The sequence below is a fragment of the Schistocerca piceifrons genome, chromosome 3, assembly GCF_021461385.2.
Source record: "Schistocerca piceifrons isolate TAMUIC-IGC-003096 chromosome 3, iqSchPice1.1, whole genome shotgun sequence".
In the NCBI taxonomy this organism is placed as follows: Eukaryota; Metazoa; Arthropoda; class Insecta; order Orthoptera; family Acrididae; genus Schistocerca; species Schistocerca piceifrons.
Window position 1 is genome coordinate 662,864,545 of NC_060140.1, and position 20,899 is coordinate 662,885,443.

Below are 20,899 nucleotides of genomic sequence, written 5' to 3' on the forward strand. Positions count from 1 at the left end.
TCCGGGTCTGCCTACCTGTCACTTTCTCTCATTTCAACAATATCGGGTCCGCCCTCCTTATCCTCTCTCAACAGTGTTCATAGTCACTCCTCTGGCATATACCTCTTCATACAATTCTCTTTAAAATTACCTGGTCAAGTATACATGTCCTCCTTGATTCCTTTTTCTTGCAGATCGCTTCCATAGCTTTAACACTTAATTATTCTCCATCTATTTTTTATTACTCTATTGTTTCTTATCAGACTATTCGGGATGCACAATCCTATTCTTATCCTCAGACACTTATGAACTCTATCTGTTGATACAGGTTCTGATAGTGTTTTCCTTCTCTGGCTTAACTTTTAATCTTCCCTTAGCTCTACTTATTCTACAAGGTACTACCACATCTAGGAACAGTTTATTTTAATTGACTCTAAATGTATCATTCCCTCTGAGAAGTGTAATCGTCATCCTCCTAACCAAGTGCTCTAGTCCTTGACTAGCATTACTTCCCCCTCTCACATGTTACGGTTGTCACTTCTTATCTGGTGTTTCTTGTCTGTGCGTTTGTCTTCAATTGTCTGAGTGATAAAGTGTGATTGTGTGTCCTGATTCTTCGGCCAGCTAAGGTTCTTAGTTAAAGATTTATATAAATCCCGGAAAAGAGGACGACTTCAGCGATAGAAGTATATGAGTGTGGATAGAGGGAAAGATAGTTGGTACTCTGAAGAGAAGTAAGAAAGGAAATAATAGAGTTTGTTTGCTAAGATCGAAGAAAGAAAGAAGATAGCCCCAAAGACAGGAAACCCTTCCCTCCCCCCCTTCCCCAGGATCCCCACTTCGCCAGTACGTAAGTGAGAAGCCGGAGGAGGTATGATGTTCGGCGTCTCCTACAGAACGGACATTCTCATCATCACCTTAGATGTCCCCGAAGAAAAGATCTTAGCAACTCCTATGGAATGGCAAATGGTGAAGAACCAGTCACACTTGTTTGCGAGGACTGTATGAAGGTGTGGTGTTTGTGTAGTGTTGGTCGTGTCTATGCCTACACTACCCACCCCTTATACAAAAATTGAGTACAAACCCTCCCCCCATCACATCATACTTTACAAAAGGTACAAAACATTTTATAAAAATTTAAACATCATGTAACACTGAATTATGCCAGTTTCCCTTAACACTGGCGTTTATAATGTTCTATCTAGAAGTACAGAGACTACCAGATAACACTCTCAGGGCCGGCCGCGGTGGTCTAGCAGTTCTAGGCGCTCAGTCCGGAACCGCGCGACTGCTACGGTCGCAGGTTCGAATCCTGCCTCGGGCATGGATGTGTGTGATGTTCTTAGGTTAGTTAGGTTCAAGTAGTTCTAAGTTCAAGGGGACTGATGACCACAGCAGTTAAGTCCCATAGTGCTCAGAGCCATTTGAACCATTTTGAACACTCTCGGGAACACACTCCCCGGGTTTTACCCTTGCGGAACTCACATATGAGATTACCCTTCTGTTTTCAGCACACTTCCTCAGCGGAATATCTCCAGATCCAAATGCAGTTTCAAAGTTAATAAATTTATGTCAAGTCTTTGGGGGACCTAGCCTTCGTAGATTACATCTACGGGTTTTACCTTTTCAGAACTCGAAAATGAGATAACCCTGAACCCAGTAGTCAGTACAGTCGTTTCAGGCTGACGTGAAAATGACCGGTTATGGATTTATAGTGTGAGAATAGATGACAGAATAGTTGAAGAAGTGACGGGAATCTATTGCAGGAAAACTAAAGTAGAAGCAACACCTAATCCAACTCGGGAACCGGTGGACATCACTCCGCCCGTTAACACAGAATGTCAATGTCCCTGGGGGTTTTGTACATATCTCTTTATATCTTTAACATTATACATTCCTTTCTCCTCTATTGGTTTGTCTAAATACTTGGCCCTCGTCAAATGCTAGTCGAAATACTTACGCATCGAACCCCATGCGTTGCTGTAGTATTTCGGGTCCCATAAATCTGAAATTAACTTCTCTTGTGCACTGGAAGACCAATATTTTTCTTTAAATTTTCTTTGAAAGTCTTCCCGGGACATGAATTTCTCTATGTTTACTGTGCCCCATTCTGAAGATTCACCCTCCAAATAACCTATCACAAATTCTATTTTCTTAGCCTCTTCCCAACTTTTAGGCATGGCCTGATTAAATCGTTTTAAGAAATGAGTGGGGTTTAAACCTAGGAAACTGCCGGGAAAAGCCTGAATTCGATCCCCATTGCAAATCGTTAATTATTTCTTTATTTAGAACAAGATTTTGAGACACTGTACTCTTTTCAAGTTTCTCCTGAATAATTTTGAATTCCCTTCTTAGTTTAGATAAGTCTTTTTTAGTATGATCTAATTCGGAGGTCGTTATAGGCGAAGGAATGTCAACACTTAATTTTTCTTCCACTTTTCGTTCTATTAGCTCGTCCACCTGTTCCTCTATACCGGTTAGACTTAACAACTCAGTTGTAGTTAACTTTTCTTTGAGATTTTGTTCTACAGTTTCTAAACGTGAGCTAACTCCTGAAATTTGCGTTTGAACTAATGGGAGCAATTTATCTTGTTTATGTACATTTATTTTAATGTTACATAATTCCTGTTTAACCACATGAGATGTGACCTTACAGACATCTTTCAAGGAATCAAAATTTTCGTTGACTCTGGTTTCTAGGCTACTACATTTACAGTCTACATCATACTCTAATTTCTGGGCTATGTCCCGTAAATTTTTCTCCTGTCTCTCCTCTAAGCCTTTAAACAAAATATTTACTCTTTTACTTAGAGAGCAGACAATTCTTTCATCAAGTCTAACTTGAGGTGTTGCATTTGAGTGTTCTGTAAATCTAATTTAGACTTTAATTCTGAGTTCTGTAAATCTAGTTCAGATTTTAATTGTGCCTTCAGTTCGTCTTGTCTTGTGTTCTGTGACTTCACAGGTCCTGTCACGGTCGCCACGTTATGCGGTGCCCCGTTGTGTTGTTGTTGTTGTTGTGGTCTTCAGTCCTGAGACTGATTTGATGCAGTTCTCCATGCTGCTCTATCCTGTGCAAGCCTCTTCATCTCCCAGTACCTACTGCAGCCTACATCCTTCGGAATCTGCTTAGTGTATTCATCTCTTGGTCTCCCTCTACGATTTTTACCCTCCACGCTGCCCTCCAGTACTAAATTGGTGATCCCTTGATGCCTCAGAACATGTCCTACCAACTGATCACTTCTTCTAATCAAGTTGTGCCACAAACTTCTCTTCTCCCCAATCCTATTCAATACTTCCTCATTAGTTATCTGATCTACTCATCTAATCTTCAGCATTCTTCTGTAGCACCACATTTCGAAAGCTTCTATTCTCTCCTTGTCCAAACTATTTATCGTCCACGTTTCACTTCCATACATGGCTACACTCCATACAAATGCTTTCAGAAATGACTTCCTGACACTTAAATCTATACTGGATGTTAACAAATTTCTCTCCTTCAGAAACGCTTTCCTTGCCATTGCCAGTCTACATTTTGTATCATCTCTAATTCGACCATCATCAGTTATTTTGCTCCCCAAATAGCAAAACTCCTTTACTACTCTGAGTATCTCATTTCCTAATCTAATTCCCTCAGCATCACCAGACTTTATTCGACTGCATTCCATTATCCTCGTTTTCCTTTTGTTGATGTTCATCTGATATCCTCCTTTCAAGACACTGTCCATTCCGTTCAACTGCTCTTCCATGTCCTTTGCTGTCTCTAACAGAATTACAATGTCATCGGCGAACCTCAAAGTTTTTATTTCTTCTCCATGGATTTTAATACCTACTCCGAACTTTTCTTTTGTTTCCTTTATTGCTTGCTCAGTATACAGAATGAATAACACCGGGGATAGGTTACAACCCTGTCTCACTCCCTTCCCAACCGCTACTTCCCTTTCATGTCCATTCTGTACAAAGTTTAAATAGCATTTCGCTCCCTGTATATTACCCCTGCCACCTTCAGAATTTGAAAGAGAGTATTCCAGTCAGTATTGTCAAAAGCTTTCTCTAATTCTACAAATGTTAGAAATGTAGGTTTTGTCTTTCCTTAATCTTTCTTCTAAGATAAGTCGTAGGGTCAGTATTGCCTCACATGTTCCAACATTTTTATGGAATCCAAACTGATCTTCTACGAGGTCGGCTTCTACCAGTTTTTCATTCGTCGGTAAAGAATTCGCGTTAGTATTTTGCAGCTGTGACTTATTAAACTGATAGTTTGGTAATTTTCACATCTGTCAACACCTGCTTTCTTTGGGATTGGAATTATTATATTCTTCTTGTAGTCTGAGGGTATTTCGCCTGTCTCATACATCTTGCTCACCAGATGGTAGAGTTTTTTCAGGACTGGCTCTCCCAAGGCTGTCAGTGGTTCTAATGGAATGTTGTCTACTCCCGGGGCCTTGTTTCGACTTAGGTCTTTCAGTGCTCTGTCAAACTCTTCACGCAGTATCGTATCTCCCATTTCATCTTCATCTACATCCTCTTCCATTTCCATAATATTGTCCTCAAGAACATCGCCCCTGTATAGACCCTCTATATACTCCTTCCACCTTTCTGCTTTTCCTTCTTTGCTTTGAACTGGGTTTCCATCTGAGCTCTTGATATTCATGCAAGTGGTTCTCTTTTCTCCAAATGTCTCTTTAATTTTCCTGTAGGCAGTATCTATCTCACCCCTCATGAGATAAGCCTCTACATCCTTACATTTGTCCTCCAGCCATCCCTGCTTAGCCATTTTGCACTTTCTGTCAATCTCATTTTTGAGACGTTTGTATTCCTTTTTGCCTGCTTCACTTACTGAATTTTTGTATTTTCTCCTTTAATCAATTAAATTCAGTATCTCTTCGGTTACCCAAGGATTTCTACTAGCCCTCGTCTTTTTACCTACTTGATCCTGTGCTGCCTTCACTATTTCATTCCTCAAAACTACCCATTCTTCTTCTACTGTATTTCTTTCACCCATTCATGTCAATTGTTCCCTTATGCTCTCCCTGAAACGCTGTACAACCTCTGGTTAAGTAAGTTTACCCAGGTCCCATCTCCTTAAATTCCCACCTTTTTGCAGTTTCTTCAGTTTTAATCTACAGTTCATAACCAATAGATTGTGGTCAGAGTCCACATCTGCCCCTGGAAATGTCTTACAATTTAAAACCTGGTTCCTGAATCTCTGTCTTACCATTATATAATCTATTTGATACCTTTTAGTATCTCCAGGGTTCTTCTATGTATACAACCTTCTTTCATGCTTCTTGAACTAAGTGTTAGCTATGATAAGTTATGTGCAAAATTCTACGAGGCGGCTTCCTGTTGCATTTCTTAGCCCCAATCCATATTCACCTACTACGCTTCCTTCTCTTCCTTTTCCTACTGTCGAATTCCAGTCACCCATGACTATTAAGTTTTCGTCTCCCTTCACTACCTGAATTAATTCTTTTATCTCAACATACATTTCTTCAGTTTCTTCATCATTTGCAGAGCTATTTGGCATATAAACCTGTACTACTGTAATAGGTGTGGGCTTTGTGTCTATCTTGGCTACAATAATGCGTTCACTATGCTGTTTGTAGTAACTTACCCGCACTCCTATTTTTTTTATTCATTATTAAACGTACTCCTGCATTACCCCTATTTGATATTGTATTTATAACCCTGTATTCACCTGACCAAAAGTTTTGTTCCTCCTGCCACCGAACTACACTAATTCCCACAATATCTAACTTTAACCTATCCATTTCCCTTTTTAAATTTTCTACCCTGCCTGCCCGATTAAGGGATCTGACATTCCACGCTCCGATCCGTAGAACGCCAGTTTGCTTTCTCCTGATAACGATGTCCTCTTGAGTAGTCTTCGCCCGGAGATCCGAATGGGGGACTATTTTATCTCCGGAATATTTTACCCAAGAGGACACCATCATCATTTAATCATGCAGTAAAGCTGCATGCCCTCGGGAAAAATTACTGCTGTAATTTCCCCTTGCTGTCAACCATTCGCAGTACCAAAACAGCAAGGCCGTTTTGGTTAGTGTTACAGGGCCAGATTAGGCAATCATCCAGACTGTTGCCCCTGCAGCTACTGAAAAGCCTGCTGCCCCTCTTCAGGAACCACACGTTTGTCTGGCCTCTCAACAGATCCCCTCCGTTGTGGTTGCACCTACGGTATGGCTATCTGTATCGTTGAGGCACGCAAGCCTCCCCACCAACGGCAAGGTCCAAGGTTCTTCTCTAAAACTTAGAGCCGCGCTCCTTGGACTATCAGTTTGAACTTACTTGAATGCCAGATACAGGCTCAGCTTCCCCACAGCTCTGGCGTCGTCTGCTTGCAGCAAACTCTTCTCCGAAGATTCTATATTTTGAAGAAGGTGGAAATTCATCTACTATGCCAAAATCCTTTTATCTAGTCCAAATAAAGACACTCTCAAAATTCAGTTGTTGTTAACATATTCTATATTCAAAATTCAATACACCATTTCACTGCCACATTAAACAGTAAGCCCACACTTTCTTAGGGAATTCGCAGACGACTGAATTCAACCAAATTAAATAACATTTTTTCTCAACGATACGATACTAATATACATGTCCGTCTGCTCGAGACCAAGTCACTACTTAATAATAATCTTTTTGTTTTTTCTTCCATTGTCTCTCCACAACACAAAACAGTCACTAATGTTTTTCATGCATGAAATTCGTCCACAGAATTCTGGGCCAGGAGTTTTTCTTTTCTCTTTGCTGCAACTGAGTGTGTCACTTGTTGGCTCGGCTTTGCTCTTCTTTCTCAGTTAGCCTGCACAAATAACGTTCTGCAGCAGCGTGCATCTGTTTATGCTACAACCCACTACAAAATAACGTGTGTTCGAAGCGGCTGGAACACAAGTGACTCCAGACTTTCGAAAAATTCTGTGGGCACTACAGGTGTCCTGACGAATATGAAGTGCGCAAGTTTTTAATGGAGCTGGAGTCCTTACAAGATTGTGAAAATGTTGTATTCAAACAATGGATGCAAACTGATCGACCTTCACTAGGGACATGACTGAAGATGACCGAAAGAATTTGTTTATCTCATGCAAAAACTTCAAAACTTAACACATCATCATCATGTATCAAAATCTCAGAGTCACTACTTCAAATCAAGCAAAGAAACCCTCCCTGATACTACATGGATCATCATGGTGGATTTTGCAGAGAACTATACCTGTTTGCTTCAGGATGCTGCACAAGGATTTCACTGGCAGAACGTTAAAGTCAAACTTCATCATTTTGTGGTGTATTTTAAAACAGATGGCTGCATTAAGTCAATGTCATTGTGTTGTATAAGAGACTGTTTGCAGCATGATACAGACACATTCTGTGTTTTCCAGAAAACTTCTCTCACTTGTATACTGGAAAAATTACCACACATCCAGCATGTTATGTACTTCAGTGTTGGCAGTTCTGCACAATATAAAAACTTTAAGAACTGCTTAAATTTGTGCCATCACAAGCAAGGTCATGGAGTAACTGCAGAATGGAATTTTTTTGCCACTAGTCATGGCAAAAATGCATGTGATGGAGTTGGTGGTACTATTAAATGTTTAGCAACAAGAGGAAGTTTACTGCATCCATATGACAGTCACATTTTAAGTCCAAAAGATCTGTTTACATTTGCCAAAACTCATGTTCCAGGAATAGAAACATTTTGTTACAACAGAGGAGATAACATAGTTCACAAACATGTTACAAAAATGATATGAGATTGGTTCTGCCATTCCTGGGACAAGAGTGAATCATTTCTTTCAAACCACTGAATGAAAAGAAGTTGCCAATAAAGCATGTTTCATCACCCACTAAATTCATTCAAGTTCCTCTTGGAATTCAAAACCACTGCCTCTAACACAATTAAAGAAGAAACATTTGTCACAGCTGTCTACAAGAACCAATGGTGGCTTGGAAAAATTCTAAAGGTAAGTGAAGAACACAGAGATGCAAAAGTCAAGTTCATGTGTCCAAGTGGCCCTTCAAGTTATTCATGGCCACTTCACACTGATGTTTGCTGGATTCCTTATGAAAACATTTTACTGACTTTGCCTGCTCCTAGTGCAAGCACAAGTACTGGTCATTTATATACTTTTTAATCGGACATAATATTGTCCATTGAAAACTTGTTTGAAAAAAGGAATGCTTTTTAGAATTTTATGAATGTGTTTTATGAGAACTGATCATTTGTGACCACTAGGTAAGTCACAAAATGAAACATATATATTATTATTTATGTTATTTCTGTTTTAAATGATTAAACAGAACAAACACCCTTCTGATTTTTTATGTTGTTATGTATGACAATAGGAATTCTTTGAGATAAAATTTAATATGATGAAGTTTGTGATGAAAGAAATCCATGAAGTTTGTAAAAAAAAAAATAAAATTGAAAAATGACTTTAATTACAGATTAGTACATATTTATATGCACAGTTGCAGCATTTTTATAGTTTAGTCATATGGTTGGTCCTTTTATCTTTCTAATAACACCAAATTGTATAAAATTGATTTATAAATAAGGGAGTTATAGTAGTTAAAAACTTTCAACCTACCTTTCATATTGATGCCAGATGGAGGAAATGCTAGACATTTCAAAATGGCCCCCTGACTACAGTTTTGATCTAAAAAAAATTTATTTTATCGCTTTCTATTTATGTACTTTCTTACACCAAATTTTCACAAATATCTGTGACATGATGGCAATGAGTTTTCTTTATTTTGGGCGATTTTAAATGAAATGAACCAATGTGTGTTTTGGTTTTGTTAGTGTTGTGTGTGATCATCAGTGCCATGTTCTTTGCTTTACCGCAGTGCAACAACATATTAATGAATATTACTGAGGTAAGTTGGTATAGTAGATAAAGATTTATTATAAAATCATATCATTATAAAGTCAAGAAGCTATTGCTGGCACTAAGATGGCATTGTCTGAAAATTTTGCTATAAAATGTAAATATCGATATAAAATGTAAATATTGATATAAAATGTATTATATACAAACATTATTTGAAAATATTAGTTGCATTTTATAGTACATTATATTTCATAATTTAAGGTTGACTATGGAGCAACTGCTGAGGAGTTAGAGCAGCATTTTCATGGCTGTGGCTCAATTAACAGAGTAACAATACTGTGCAATAAGTTTGATGGACATCCCAAAGGATTTGCGTACATAGAATTTGCTGAGCGTGAATCGGTACAAACTGCAATGGCAATGGATGAATCTCTCTTTAGAGGACGGCAGATAAAAGTAAGCATTCCACTTATTTACTTTTGTATAAAACGGGATGGCTATTAAGATGATAAATACAATTTCATAAATTGTGATTGTCATTCATTAATGTACTGTAAGATAATTTTTATTTTCATGGTCATAGTCTTATACTTTAGTAATTTCTTTTTGTTAGTAATAAAACATTTAATCTGATTACAGCACATTATTGGTGACAGGTTGTTGGCTGATTATTTCAGCAATCTTTAGATTAGATTGCGGCTATGTAATTCCTGGCATAAATTTGACAAGTTGTCAGTTGCTCTTGTATTCTGTGTGTTGCCACTGGTTCTGGAAATCAAGAAATATAAGGGAATTTCAAACACATCAAGGAAACATCAGAGAAACGGGAGGAAAAAAACCTGGAAAAATCTCGTTTTTATCTCAGTAGATGAAATGGTTTGTTTACTGAGATGTCGTGGATAGTTGCCGGCAGGGTGTAGCTGAGTGCGTTCGCTGCTTCCCTTCTTCCTCATTACTACTGCTTCTCCCCTTCCTACCACTCCCCTCAGCTTGCCGTCAGTGCTGCCACCACTTCTTGCCACTAAACTAGCAGCTGCCGACGACGGTCAGGTAGGCATGAGGAGTGGTTCGTTTCGATCTGATTCTCAGAGACTGTAGACGCAGCAGCCAGAGATGGTGGTCATGTGTGCACGAGTTGTGTCTGAGTGATTGTGTGAATGTGTGCATGCTCTCGTTTGCTGACAAAAGTGATGGCTGAAAATTTAATTGTGAGAGTATGATTGTCTCTTCTACGTACCTGTCTGCAGCTCAGCAATTGTCATTACAAAGAGTTGCTACTTATCCTCATTATTGTTGATTCTCAAGAGTATTTGAACAAGTTATCTGTTGCATGGATTGATCACTGTGGTCTCATTTCATCAACATGCTGTCTGTGGCTCAAGAATGGCTGGGGACATGAGTGAATTTTCACAACGGGCTGAAACCGCAGACCGTTTCCACGGGTATCTGTAATGGATCGGGCCTGCCGATATGAAGCCATTCGGTTCCCACTAATGTGCAGGTCCTGCCCGTTGGGTCTAGTCTCCCCGATGTACCCAAAGTCTGGGCCTGTTTTTGTGTGGCGTAATGCAGCTTATTTTCATGGTTTATGCGTGAACCCAGGACTGCGGTGATCTTCAGCAGGCCAGAGGCCGTGGAGATGGATTTCAGGAATTGTGACTCACTCAACGCAAGTACATTATACAGTGTGGCATTTTATAGACATTTTATTTGTTCTAGTACATTTTGGCACTTCAAAAGTAGTTTGTATGTTAGAAAATATGGACGATAAGAATAAGAAAATTGTCAGTCGCTGGTGGTTTGTGAACTATGTACTCATATAGAGGGTGTTTCACTTATAAACTTTCAAGAGACTGTAGAAATAACACCATTGGTCAGAATGATGTCAAATTGCAAGGGAATAGTGTTGTGATTGCAAAGTTAGCTGCATTGATGGAACACATTCTGCAACGCATTCTGAATGTGAACTCGGAAACACTTGAATCAGTTGTGGAACCTGCTGTTTCTTGATTTCAACTTGTTCCAGAAAATGATAAGACAGCATATTGAAAATGCTCTGCACTAGTCACACGGAAATTAACTATCTGATTCGATTGTGATTGATGCTTTTTATGCGGTTTTTTGCCTCCGGACAATTAAAAACCTATTTTTCCGATCCGATGTGATATGACCTTGCCATGTTGGATGGTCTTGCGTAACTAACAGTATTGCACCTGTACACCCACGCACACTAGGTAGTACAGTTTAACGCCAAACGTACACCTTAGGCATTGTTGTATGATTCATTTGTCATTAGTAGTCGACCACTATTAAATTATGATTCTTACAGCGCCAACTATTGCTACATTTTGTAACTATTTATTTTTCTTCTGCCATACGTTTTCCCCCTTCTACGATAATATTTTGTTGCAATTTGATATCATTCTGACCAGTGGTGTTGTTTCTGCAGTCGTTTGAAAGTTTAATTATAATCATCCTTCAAACATATCAAGGAAATATCAGAGAAATGGGAGGGGGAAAACCTGTAAAATAATGGATATAACACAGCGGGTAATAACTGACAATAATGAGCATAGTAGAACAAACATTTTATGGATGGTTACCTATAGTGTTGGTTCACACAATTATTCTCTATCTTATATGCTTCTTTGAAGAGGCCTACTTCTTTTTTAGGTTATTTCTGAAATCAATGAAGATATTTTAAATCTGTTTTGCAACTCCAAGAAAATGTTTTTTTTTTTTTTTTTTTTTTTAATTTTTAAATAAAATAACAGAAGTGGTCGTAATGAAACACACATCATTTGGCTTGCTTTCTCCCGCTATTCTTTCTTGTACCGTAGCTACAAAGACACATTGTCAACTTACATCTTGACTTAACTTTGAGATCTCAAAATTTGTCTGGGAGAAATGCTAAAACTTGTCTGGAAATACGGGAAATATCAGGAAATTTCACTTGAGGAAACTTGTTTCAAGCCTTTCTTTTTTTCCTACATTTTGTGCATAGTGTTATTAATATTATTTTGTAACACAGAAATTTCATATACCAGTAAAGCCATCAACCAGGCCACATTGTGCAACTTTGTATAGCCATTAACTGACACACACACACACACACACACACACACACACACACACACAGAAATTTCCGCCCTTGCGTGGTTATGTTACATGTTGATTTTGTGGGATTTTTTGCCCTGTAAAACTTCACTCCTAAATCAACTATGCTAAAAGTACTGTAATATGACTAATTTGTCCGCCTCAATAGCTGAGTGGTATAATAATAATTGTAATTGATAAATGATTAATTAAAAGGAAATCTACTAAATGAAAAGTAAAATGAACCCAAATATTTAACTGACTCGCACACACACACACACACACACACACACACACACACACACACACACACACACAATCCTCTTTCTTAGTCTCTATAATGAAAACTGTTTTTTGTCCAAAAATGTGCACAATGTTATTGACTACATAAAAAAAATCACTTCTACTCTTTTTTACATTTTTTTATTGTTTGAAGTGAAGGTTGGTAGACTCGTGGCATACTGAAAAACGTTTAATTTGGGTTTCTATCATATCAGGGAAAGTACTGTCTTCTTGCCAGGTGAGAAAATTCAGAATAGTTTAATTTAATTTCATGGGTATCGCTTTGGCAACATAAGAAAAAATGTAGTAAAGCAAAATCTGTAACATTTATAAATTTGGAGATTAATGATCGTTTCTATGAAATGAAAGCAGAAATGCCAAACTAAACAATTATTTTTTAACGAAGGAAGCTTTTTATACTGACATCTGACATCCCGTGCATTAATATCACAGTTTTGGACGTAACAAAGAATTTTTGCCGTATTCTGGTGAAATACGTAGAAATTACATTGATCGTAGCCCGACTCTGGAGCGAAAAAAAAAGTATTCATAGTCATATCAGTAATTTCAATTGGCAATAATAATGTCACAATTAAACAAATTCGCAAAAGAAATAAAATTTCAGTTCATTTGAACAAAATGGGAGAAAATAAAAGAGTCTGATAGTGTGAGATGCTGTCGGAAAGTTGCACGACTAAAGAAGAGAAAGAAAAGACGAGCGTGCATTCTTATATAGAACAAAATACAGATGATAATGCTATGCCGCTCTCACTATTCTGGGCGTACATATTCGCTGACTTGCAGTGCAGTTCATTGACTCGGTGGTTAAATTATATCTTTAACTCTTGATATTTTGATAGGAAAGGAAAATAGTAAGATATTACGTCGTGGGCAGGGCACAATATTACTCTGGTCAGCGCAACAGAATGCCATGCTAAGGGGCCCGGGTTCGATTCCTGGCTGGGTTGTAGATTTTCTCCGCTCAGGGACTGGGTGTTTTGTTGCATTCATCATCATCTCATCCCAGACGTGAAAGTCTCTGAAGTGGCGTCAACTAAAAAGACTTGCACCAGGTGACCGGTTTACCTGACTGGAGTCTCTATGCCACACTACATTTCATTTTCATCACTCATTTGTTATCATTGCCTCAAAAAGTCATGCTCTCGACTTTTCAAGGGTATTGACTGGTGTCAGGTAAGTGCAGACTTTCATAAATCCCCATAAAAAATATACCCAGTGGTGTTAAATCAGGTGAGATGGGAAGCCAAAGCCTCTTTCAGGGAACATTGCACCCAACTTACTTGTGCCGGATCACTCTATTCCAATGTCAGCTGACTACCAGAGTGGAATTCCGCAGAGCAGCATTCTGTTGAAACAACAGCTTCAAGTGTATGTGGAGGAGAACATCTTCCCATAGTGTGGACAATTTCTCTTGTAAAAGTGTATTTAATTGTGGAAATACAGTATAATCAGAATTCAATCCCAGACATTCACTGAAAAACTTTACTGGTGATCATACTCTTTAATGTAACGGGGACTTTCACAAGCCCACTGGTATTACCAAAGTGAAATACTGCTTCCCTAGTAAAAATAGCCTCATCTGTAAAATGGGTGAAGTAGGGGAGGGGGGGAGGCATTTTTGTGTGATTGTTTCTTGTCAAATTTGTTGATTGTAGGTCAAATGAAGTACCCTATAGGTTTTGATGAGTGAATTTATGATTATCAAAATACGTGAAATAAATGGTCATGTCTTTCTATTGCATTGGTATAGAAGCTTAAAATTTTTCATGCCACCAAGGTACTGTAGACCTTGATATGTGCTATAAATTTCAAAATCGTACATCCACCTGTTCCTGAGAAAAAGGGATCTTAACAGTTGGGTCTGTTGGTCAGAAGAACATACAGGGAAAGTGATCCTATAAGATTTCTGTTTCTACCAGTTAAGGTATGAAACCCAAAAAATACTGAACTTGTTGGTAGTTGTATTGTAATAACTTTCAAAATATTGGTCATATCAGTGAGACCTTCCAACAAGCAATTGCAGTGTTAAATTTCCTATCCAATGGTGTACTTTAACTTTGTGCTGTTCTACTGCTTCTGTTATTTATGTACATTCTAATAGAGATTTTTTTTTTAATTTAGTGTCACATTGCAATAATGTCCTTTTGGCCAAGGCAGCCATTGTTGGCATGTATTATTAATTAAAATCACATGTACAAAGATTTCAACTGGAGAAAGAATGATAGAAAGAAAAATTGAGCATATCAAGAAGTGATATGATTGATTAAAATGATGTGAGAAAGGAATAGGAATAAAAAATAGCTTTCATTAATTGAATAAAAATAATGATCAGTCATTTGAAATACCTGACAAAATTTGAACCCATAACCATCATGCTCTCTCTCCTCCTCCTCCTCCTCCTCCTCCTCCTCCTCCTCCTCCTCCTCCCCCCCTCCTCCTCCTCCACCTCCTCTTTATTTTTCTTCTTCGTTTTAACTATATTTTTTGAGAAGAGAGCCATTAAAGATTAGATTCCATATTGGGTGAGACAATATCAAGCCAGTTAACTTGCCTCCTCTGTTTCTCAATACAGAAACAGTGGTAACTGGAATTACATAATTCTTGTTGGTTTAAAATATTGTAGTTGCAGTAAACTAATCTGGTCAAAAAAATTACAGAATTTTTTATACCCCTTACCCTTTATTTTAGAATGAATTATTTTAAGCAAAGTTGTGTAATTTTTGAGCAATCTACAGCACATCAGAATTTTAATATACTAAAACTTAACCGAAAACATGAGCCAGAACCTTTTGTAAGTGATGTAATCAAAATTTTTATCTTACGAGAATGAAACAAAAATTTAACCTATATGTTCCTGGTTCCACACTGCAAGTTACCTTTGTGCCAAGAAAACAATCTGTGGGTCTACTTACATACTCACACACCAGTAGAGGCATGTCCATGAGTTCAAATATGCCTTAACACCTCGTAGACAGGCCAATTAGCAGAACACTGGGCCTGGGAAACTGGCTGTTTATACCGTTATTTAAACCATTACTACCATATACGTAATAGACATATCTTCCTGGGTGATGCTTAGTCACAAGGGAAATGCTCCTGTGTGGCTGGACAGTGAGACTTTGGGAGGTGGGGATGATTGGAGACACAAAGCATGTTTGTGTGAAAGGTTTGGAGGGCAAGTACGGTCTTTGAAGACCTTAGTGAAACCCATGATATATTTCATTGCAGATGTGATAACAGTAGTGGGTCACTGAGCTGTATCGAAGGAACTTCTTGGTATGGAGTGGGTGACAGTTGTCGAAATGGAGGTATTGCTAGTAGTTATTAGGCTTGATATGGACGGAGGTACTGATGTAGCCAAATTTGAGGTGTAGGTCAACATCGAGGAAGGTGGAATGTGCTCCAGGCTGTCATTGAACAGATGGGCACTGTTAAGCAGAGAGATGGGTGGAGGAGGAAGAAATGGATAGTGAGACGGAAGCAGAGGTGGTGGACAGAGAGAGGGGTGAGAAAAAGGTAGGCGAGTAGAAGGGGGGACGAGATGTGTTCAGTATATGTGACATATGTGGCCCAAAGCTGCATTTGCAGCTGCACACTGGTGATCTCCACTGAACTGTGTTATGTCAACCTTAATGAGTAAGATGAATAGGACGATGGAAAAGCTTCACAATTGCTGAGGTTGCAATTTACATGACTGCAAGTTTTCACAACAAAACATTTATCCGAAGTAGGTTGTTGAAGCTATATTCGCTGTTGCACATTAGTGAATGCCCCTAAGCTCTATAGTACGCTGTGGCGACTTGTGCACATTTTTATGAGAATGCTTCAATTTAGTGGCTTACAGCCTTCTGACTTAGTGTAATAATAATAAAAATAATAATAATCACATCACATCACAAGTGGATGTACAATACTAGCAAATACAGAATACCCCAGAAGACATGACAATGTAGCAAAAATAATACATAAACTAATAAAACACGTTCCCACATACAAGTATGCACCACAAAATGTACTGGAGAACGATGAATACAAATTATACTGGAAGAGAGCCATTATAACAGATAAAACAACACCACATAACAAACCTGACATCATACTCACCAATAAAAAGAAGAAATTAACACAACTAATCGAAATATCCATACCCAATACAACAAATATACAGAAGAAAACAGGAGAAAAAATTGAAAAATACATCCAACTGGCTGAGGAAGTCAAGGACATGTGGCATCAGGATAAAGTTGACATTATACCGATTATACTATCAACTACAGGAGTCATACCACACAATATCCACCAGTACATAAACGCAATACAGCTACATCCAAACGTATATATACAACTACAGAAATCCGTAATTATTGATACGTGTTCAATAACCCGAAAGTTCCTAAATACAATGTAACATATACCGTACGGTTAAAAGGAAGTCACGCTTGATCAGGGTCCGCGTCACTTTCCATTTTTAACCAGACTTAACGTCTGAGAAAGTAAAGAAATAATAATAATAATAATAATTATAATAAAGTTGATATATTAATTTTGTGTGTAAAAATTGAACTGTTTAAATATATTTAAATTTTATAATTAATTATTTAACATAGTTAGGAGTAAAAAGAAAGGAATCGGTGGGAATCAAACTTGGGCCACCAATTTGCAACTCTGCATTTAGCTGCTGCACCATTGCGAGCACAACCGCTCAAAAATAACTTACACTCTGCGCGTAAATCTGTAGAGGGTTTTTTACATTTTCCTACACTCGACATCAGCAACACGTTCCAGGAATTTGAAACTGCCGTCTACCTCCTCCTACTCATGTGTTGGAGCCAAATCGGCAAGTCCCATCCAGTGCCCTCATGTTAGATTTCCATTTGGAGAAAATCTACCTAACTCTTTAAATCTCATTTTTTCCAACAGAGGTCTACTGGAAAAATGAATTTTCAGCAGATCATCTATAAGAAACTTTCATACTAAACGAAGATGGGATTTTGCTATGTTAAATTTATTGATTAACTGCTAGTTTCTGTTTGTAGGCCATTCTCAAGTGATGGTATGGTTCAGCAGTAGAAAACTGTGCCTTGTATATTGAAAGCCAATGTCATTAAATTTGTTTTTTCTATTAATTTTGGTCCATAAATACTAACTTGTCAGTTTGCCTGTTTTACATTTGTGAAGGTATTATTATTCATTTTGGTGCACAAATGCTGTCTTGTTGGTTTGACTGCATTGTCAACTAAAATGATTTATAATACCTTCATACATGTCAAACAGTCAAACTAACAAGACAGTATTTATGACCAAAATGAATCAGGGGGAAAAATCTATTAAAAAATAAAATTAATACAAGTGGAAAATGCCACCTTCATTTAATAAATTGATTGCTGTGGTACACAGTGTGAGAACACTTTCAGGCTACATTTTGCGTGTAACTCATTTAGTACTGTTTTATTTTATTTGTTAATATATATATATATATATATATATATATATATATATATATATATATATATATATATATATATATATATATATATATATATATATATATATATATATATAAAAAAAATCTCAAAAAACAAAAATGATGTGACTTACCAAACGAAAGTGCTGGCAGGTCGAAAGACACGCAAATATACACACAAAATTCAAGCTTTCGCAACAAACTGTTGCCTCATTAGGAAAGAGGAAAGGAGAGGGAAAGACGAAAGGGTGTGGGTTTTAAGGGAGAGGGTAAGGAGTCATTCCAGTCCCGGGAGCGGAAAGACTTACCTTAGGAATGACTCCTTACCCTCTCCCTTAAAACCCACATCCTTTCGTCTTTTCCCTCTCCTTCCCTCTTTCCTGATAAGGCAACAGTTTGTTGCGAAAGCTCGAATTTTGTGTGTTTGTTTGTGTGTCTGTCGACCTGCCAGCACTTTCATTTGGTAAGTCACATCATCTTTATATATATATATATACAGGGTGTTTCAAAAATGACCGGTATATTTGAAACGGCAATAAAAACTAAATGAGCAGCGATAGAAATACACCGTTTGTTGCAATATGCTTGGGACAACAGTACATTTTCGGGCGGACAAACTTTCGAAATTACAGTAGTTACAATTTTCAACAACAGATGGCGCTGCAAGTGATGTAGTGATGTGAAAGATATAGAAGACAACGCAGTCTGTGGGTGCGCCATTCTGTACGTCGTCTTTCTGCTGTAAGCGTGTGCTGTTCACAACGTGCAAGTGTGCTGTAGACAACATGGTTTATTCCTTAGAACAGAGGATTTTTCTGGTGTTGGAATTCCACCGCCTAGAACACAGTGTTGTTGCAACAAGACGAAGTTTTCAACGGAGGTTTAATGTAACCAAAGGACCGAAAAGCGATACAATAAAGGATCTGTTTGAAAAATTTCAACGGACTGGGAACGTGACGGATGAACGTGCTGGAAAGGTAGGGCGACCGCGTACGGCAACCACAGAGGGCAACGCGCAGCTAGTGCAGCAGGTGATCCAACAGCGGCCTCGGGTTTCCGTTGTTGCAGCTGAGGTCCAAATGACGCCAACGTCCACGTATCGTCTCATGCGCCAGAGTTTACACCTCTATCCATACAAAATTCAAACACAGCAACCCCTCAGCGCCGCTACCATTGCTGCACGAGAGACATTCGCTAACGATATAGTGCACAGGATTGATGACGGCGATATGCATGTGGGCAGCATTTGGTTTACTGACGAAGCTTATTTTTACCTGGACGGCTTCGTCAATAAACAGAACTGGCGCATATGGGGAACTGAAAAGCCCCATGTTGCAGTCCCATCGTCCCTGCATCCTCAAAAAGTACTGGTCTGGGCCGCCATTTCTTCCAAAGGAATCATTGGCCCATTTTTCAGATCCGAAACGATTACTGCATCACACTATCTGTACATTCTTCGTGAATTTGTGGCGGTACAAACTGCCTTAGACGACACTGCGAACACCTCGTGGTTTATACGAGATGGTGCCCGGCCACATCGCACGACCGATGTCTTTAATTTCCTGAATGAATATTTCGATGATCGTGTGATTGCTTTGGGCTATCCGAAACATACAGGAGGCGGCGTGGATTGGCCTCCCTATTCGCCAGACATGAACCCCTGTGACTTCTTTCTGTGGGGACACTTGAAAGACCAGGTGTACCGCCAGAATCCAGAAACAATTGAACAGCTGAAGCAGTACATCTCATCTGCATGTGAAGCCATTCCGCCAGACACGTTGTCAAAGGTTTCGGGTAATTTCATTCAGAGACAACGCCATATTATTGCTACGCATGGTGGATATGTGGAAAATATCGTACTATAGAGTTTCCCAGACCACAGCGCCATCTGTTGTTGAAAATTGTAACTACTGTAATTTCGAAAGTTTGTCTGCTTGAAAATGTACTGTTGTCCCAAGCATATTGCAACAAACGGTGTATTTCTATCGCTGCTTGTTTAGTTTTTATTGCCGTTTCAAATATACCGGTCATTTTTGAAACACCACATATATATATATATATATATATATATATATATATATATATATATATATATATATATATATATATATATATATATATAATTTTTTTTACTGTCTATAGCCATTTGGCTTACAGGGCAGAAATCATAACTAAATTAAATATATATTAATTTTACACAAATAAATAGAACTGTTTAAATATATTTAAATTTTTAAATAAGTGTGAGTCATGAGGGGTAAAATAAAATGGAAAAAAATTATATGCTGGTAGCAGTGGGAATCATATGCTGGTAGCAGTGGGAATCAAACCAGATCCAATGGATTCCCTGTCAGTAAGCCTGACTACTTGCCCACAGAACCAGTACAGCAACTGCTTCTCGAAAATGCCTCATACTCTATGCTTGCACAATAAATTACACATAATTTCAAAGAAAAATATTGATCTGGTGCTGTGAGCAACTTAGCATTCAGAGTGACTCCACATGAGAGAATGCACAGTTGAAAACAATTGTGTCCCTTCTCTGAGTCAAGTGTAGCACAGCTGACCATCTTTTTGGCACCGAATGTTGATTTTTAGTTATTTTGGAGAGAGTGCTACAAAACATGATTTCGTCCATTTCATTTGCATACCATCCTACATCTGAAGAGAAATAGTGTAATTTTAGTGCGATTTCCATCTCACATTCAAATAGAAGTGGCATAATTTTAGTTTATATTTACCGTGTGCTGTAGCATGTTGGCCCATGGTAACAGGCTGCCACTGATAATGTGTGATCTCTTTCGTAGGTATTTAAATTCATTGTCGCTTCCTAAGAACTGCATTATGCAGTACACAGCTGTAATGGGATATATTTTATTAGAGGCGATAGATTTCGGTCTGTGGTCAGATCATCATAGGGACTAAAAACCATTTCAGCCATGCATTTATGTAATTGGGATAACAGTTGAACAGATGTATATTTTTCCATCATTGACTGCAGCTGTAGATATGTAACATTGTCCATTTGTTGATAAAAAATTCTATGAGGTTAAATGGACATATTTTTATGTATACACATCAAATATCAGTGACAAACAGTGTACTACTGATAATTATTCCAATTACGCAAATGCATAGCTGAGACAGTTTTTAGACCCGATGATGGTCTGATCCTAGACTGAAATCAATCGTCTGTAATAAAATG

General features: G+C 38.2%; 1 protein-coding gene across 3 annotated transcripts in view; it reads left to right on the top strand.

Moving 5' to 3' along the window:
* Nucleotides 1-20,899, top strand: part of LOC124789465 (polyadenylate-binding protein 2) — a 116,473-nt gene that overhangs the window by 71,171 nt on the left and 24,403 nt on the right. For all 3 annotated transcript variants that reach the window (XM_047256833.1, XM_047256832.1, XM_047256831.1), the window contains exon 5: nt 9,093-9,287. In XM_047256833.1, the coding sequence (XP_047112789.1) occupies nt 9,093-9,287 (195 nt within the window). The remainder of the gene's footprint in view (nt 1-9,092; nt 9,288-20,899) is intronic.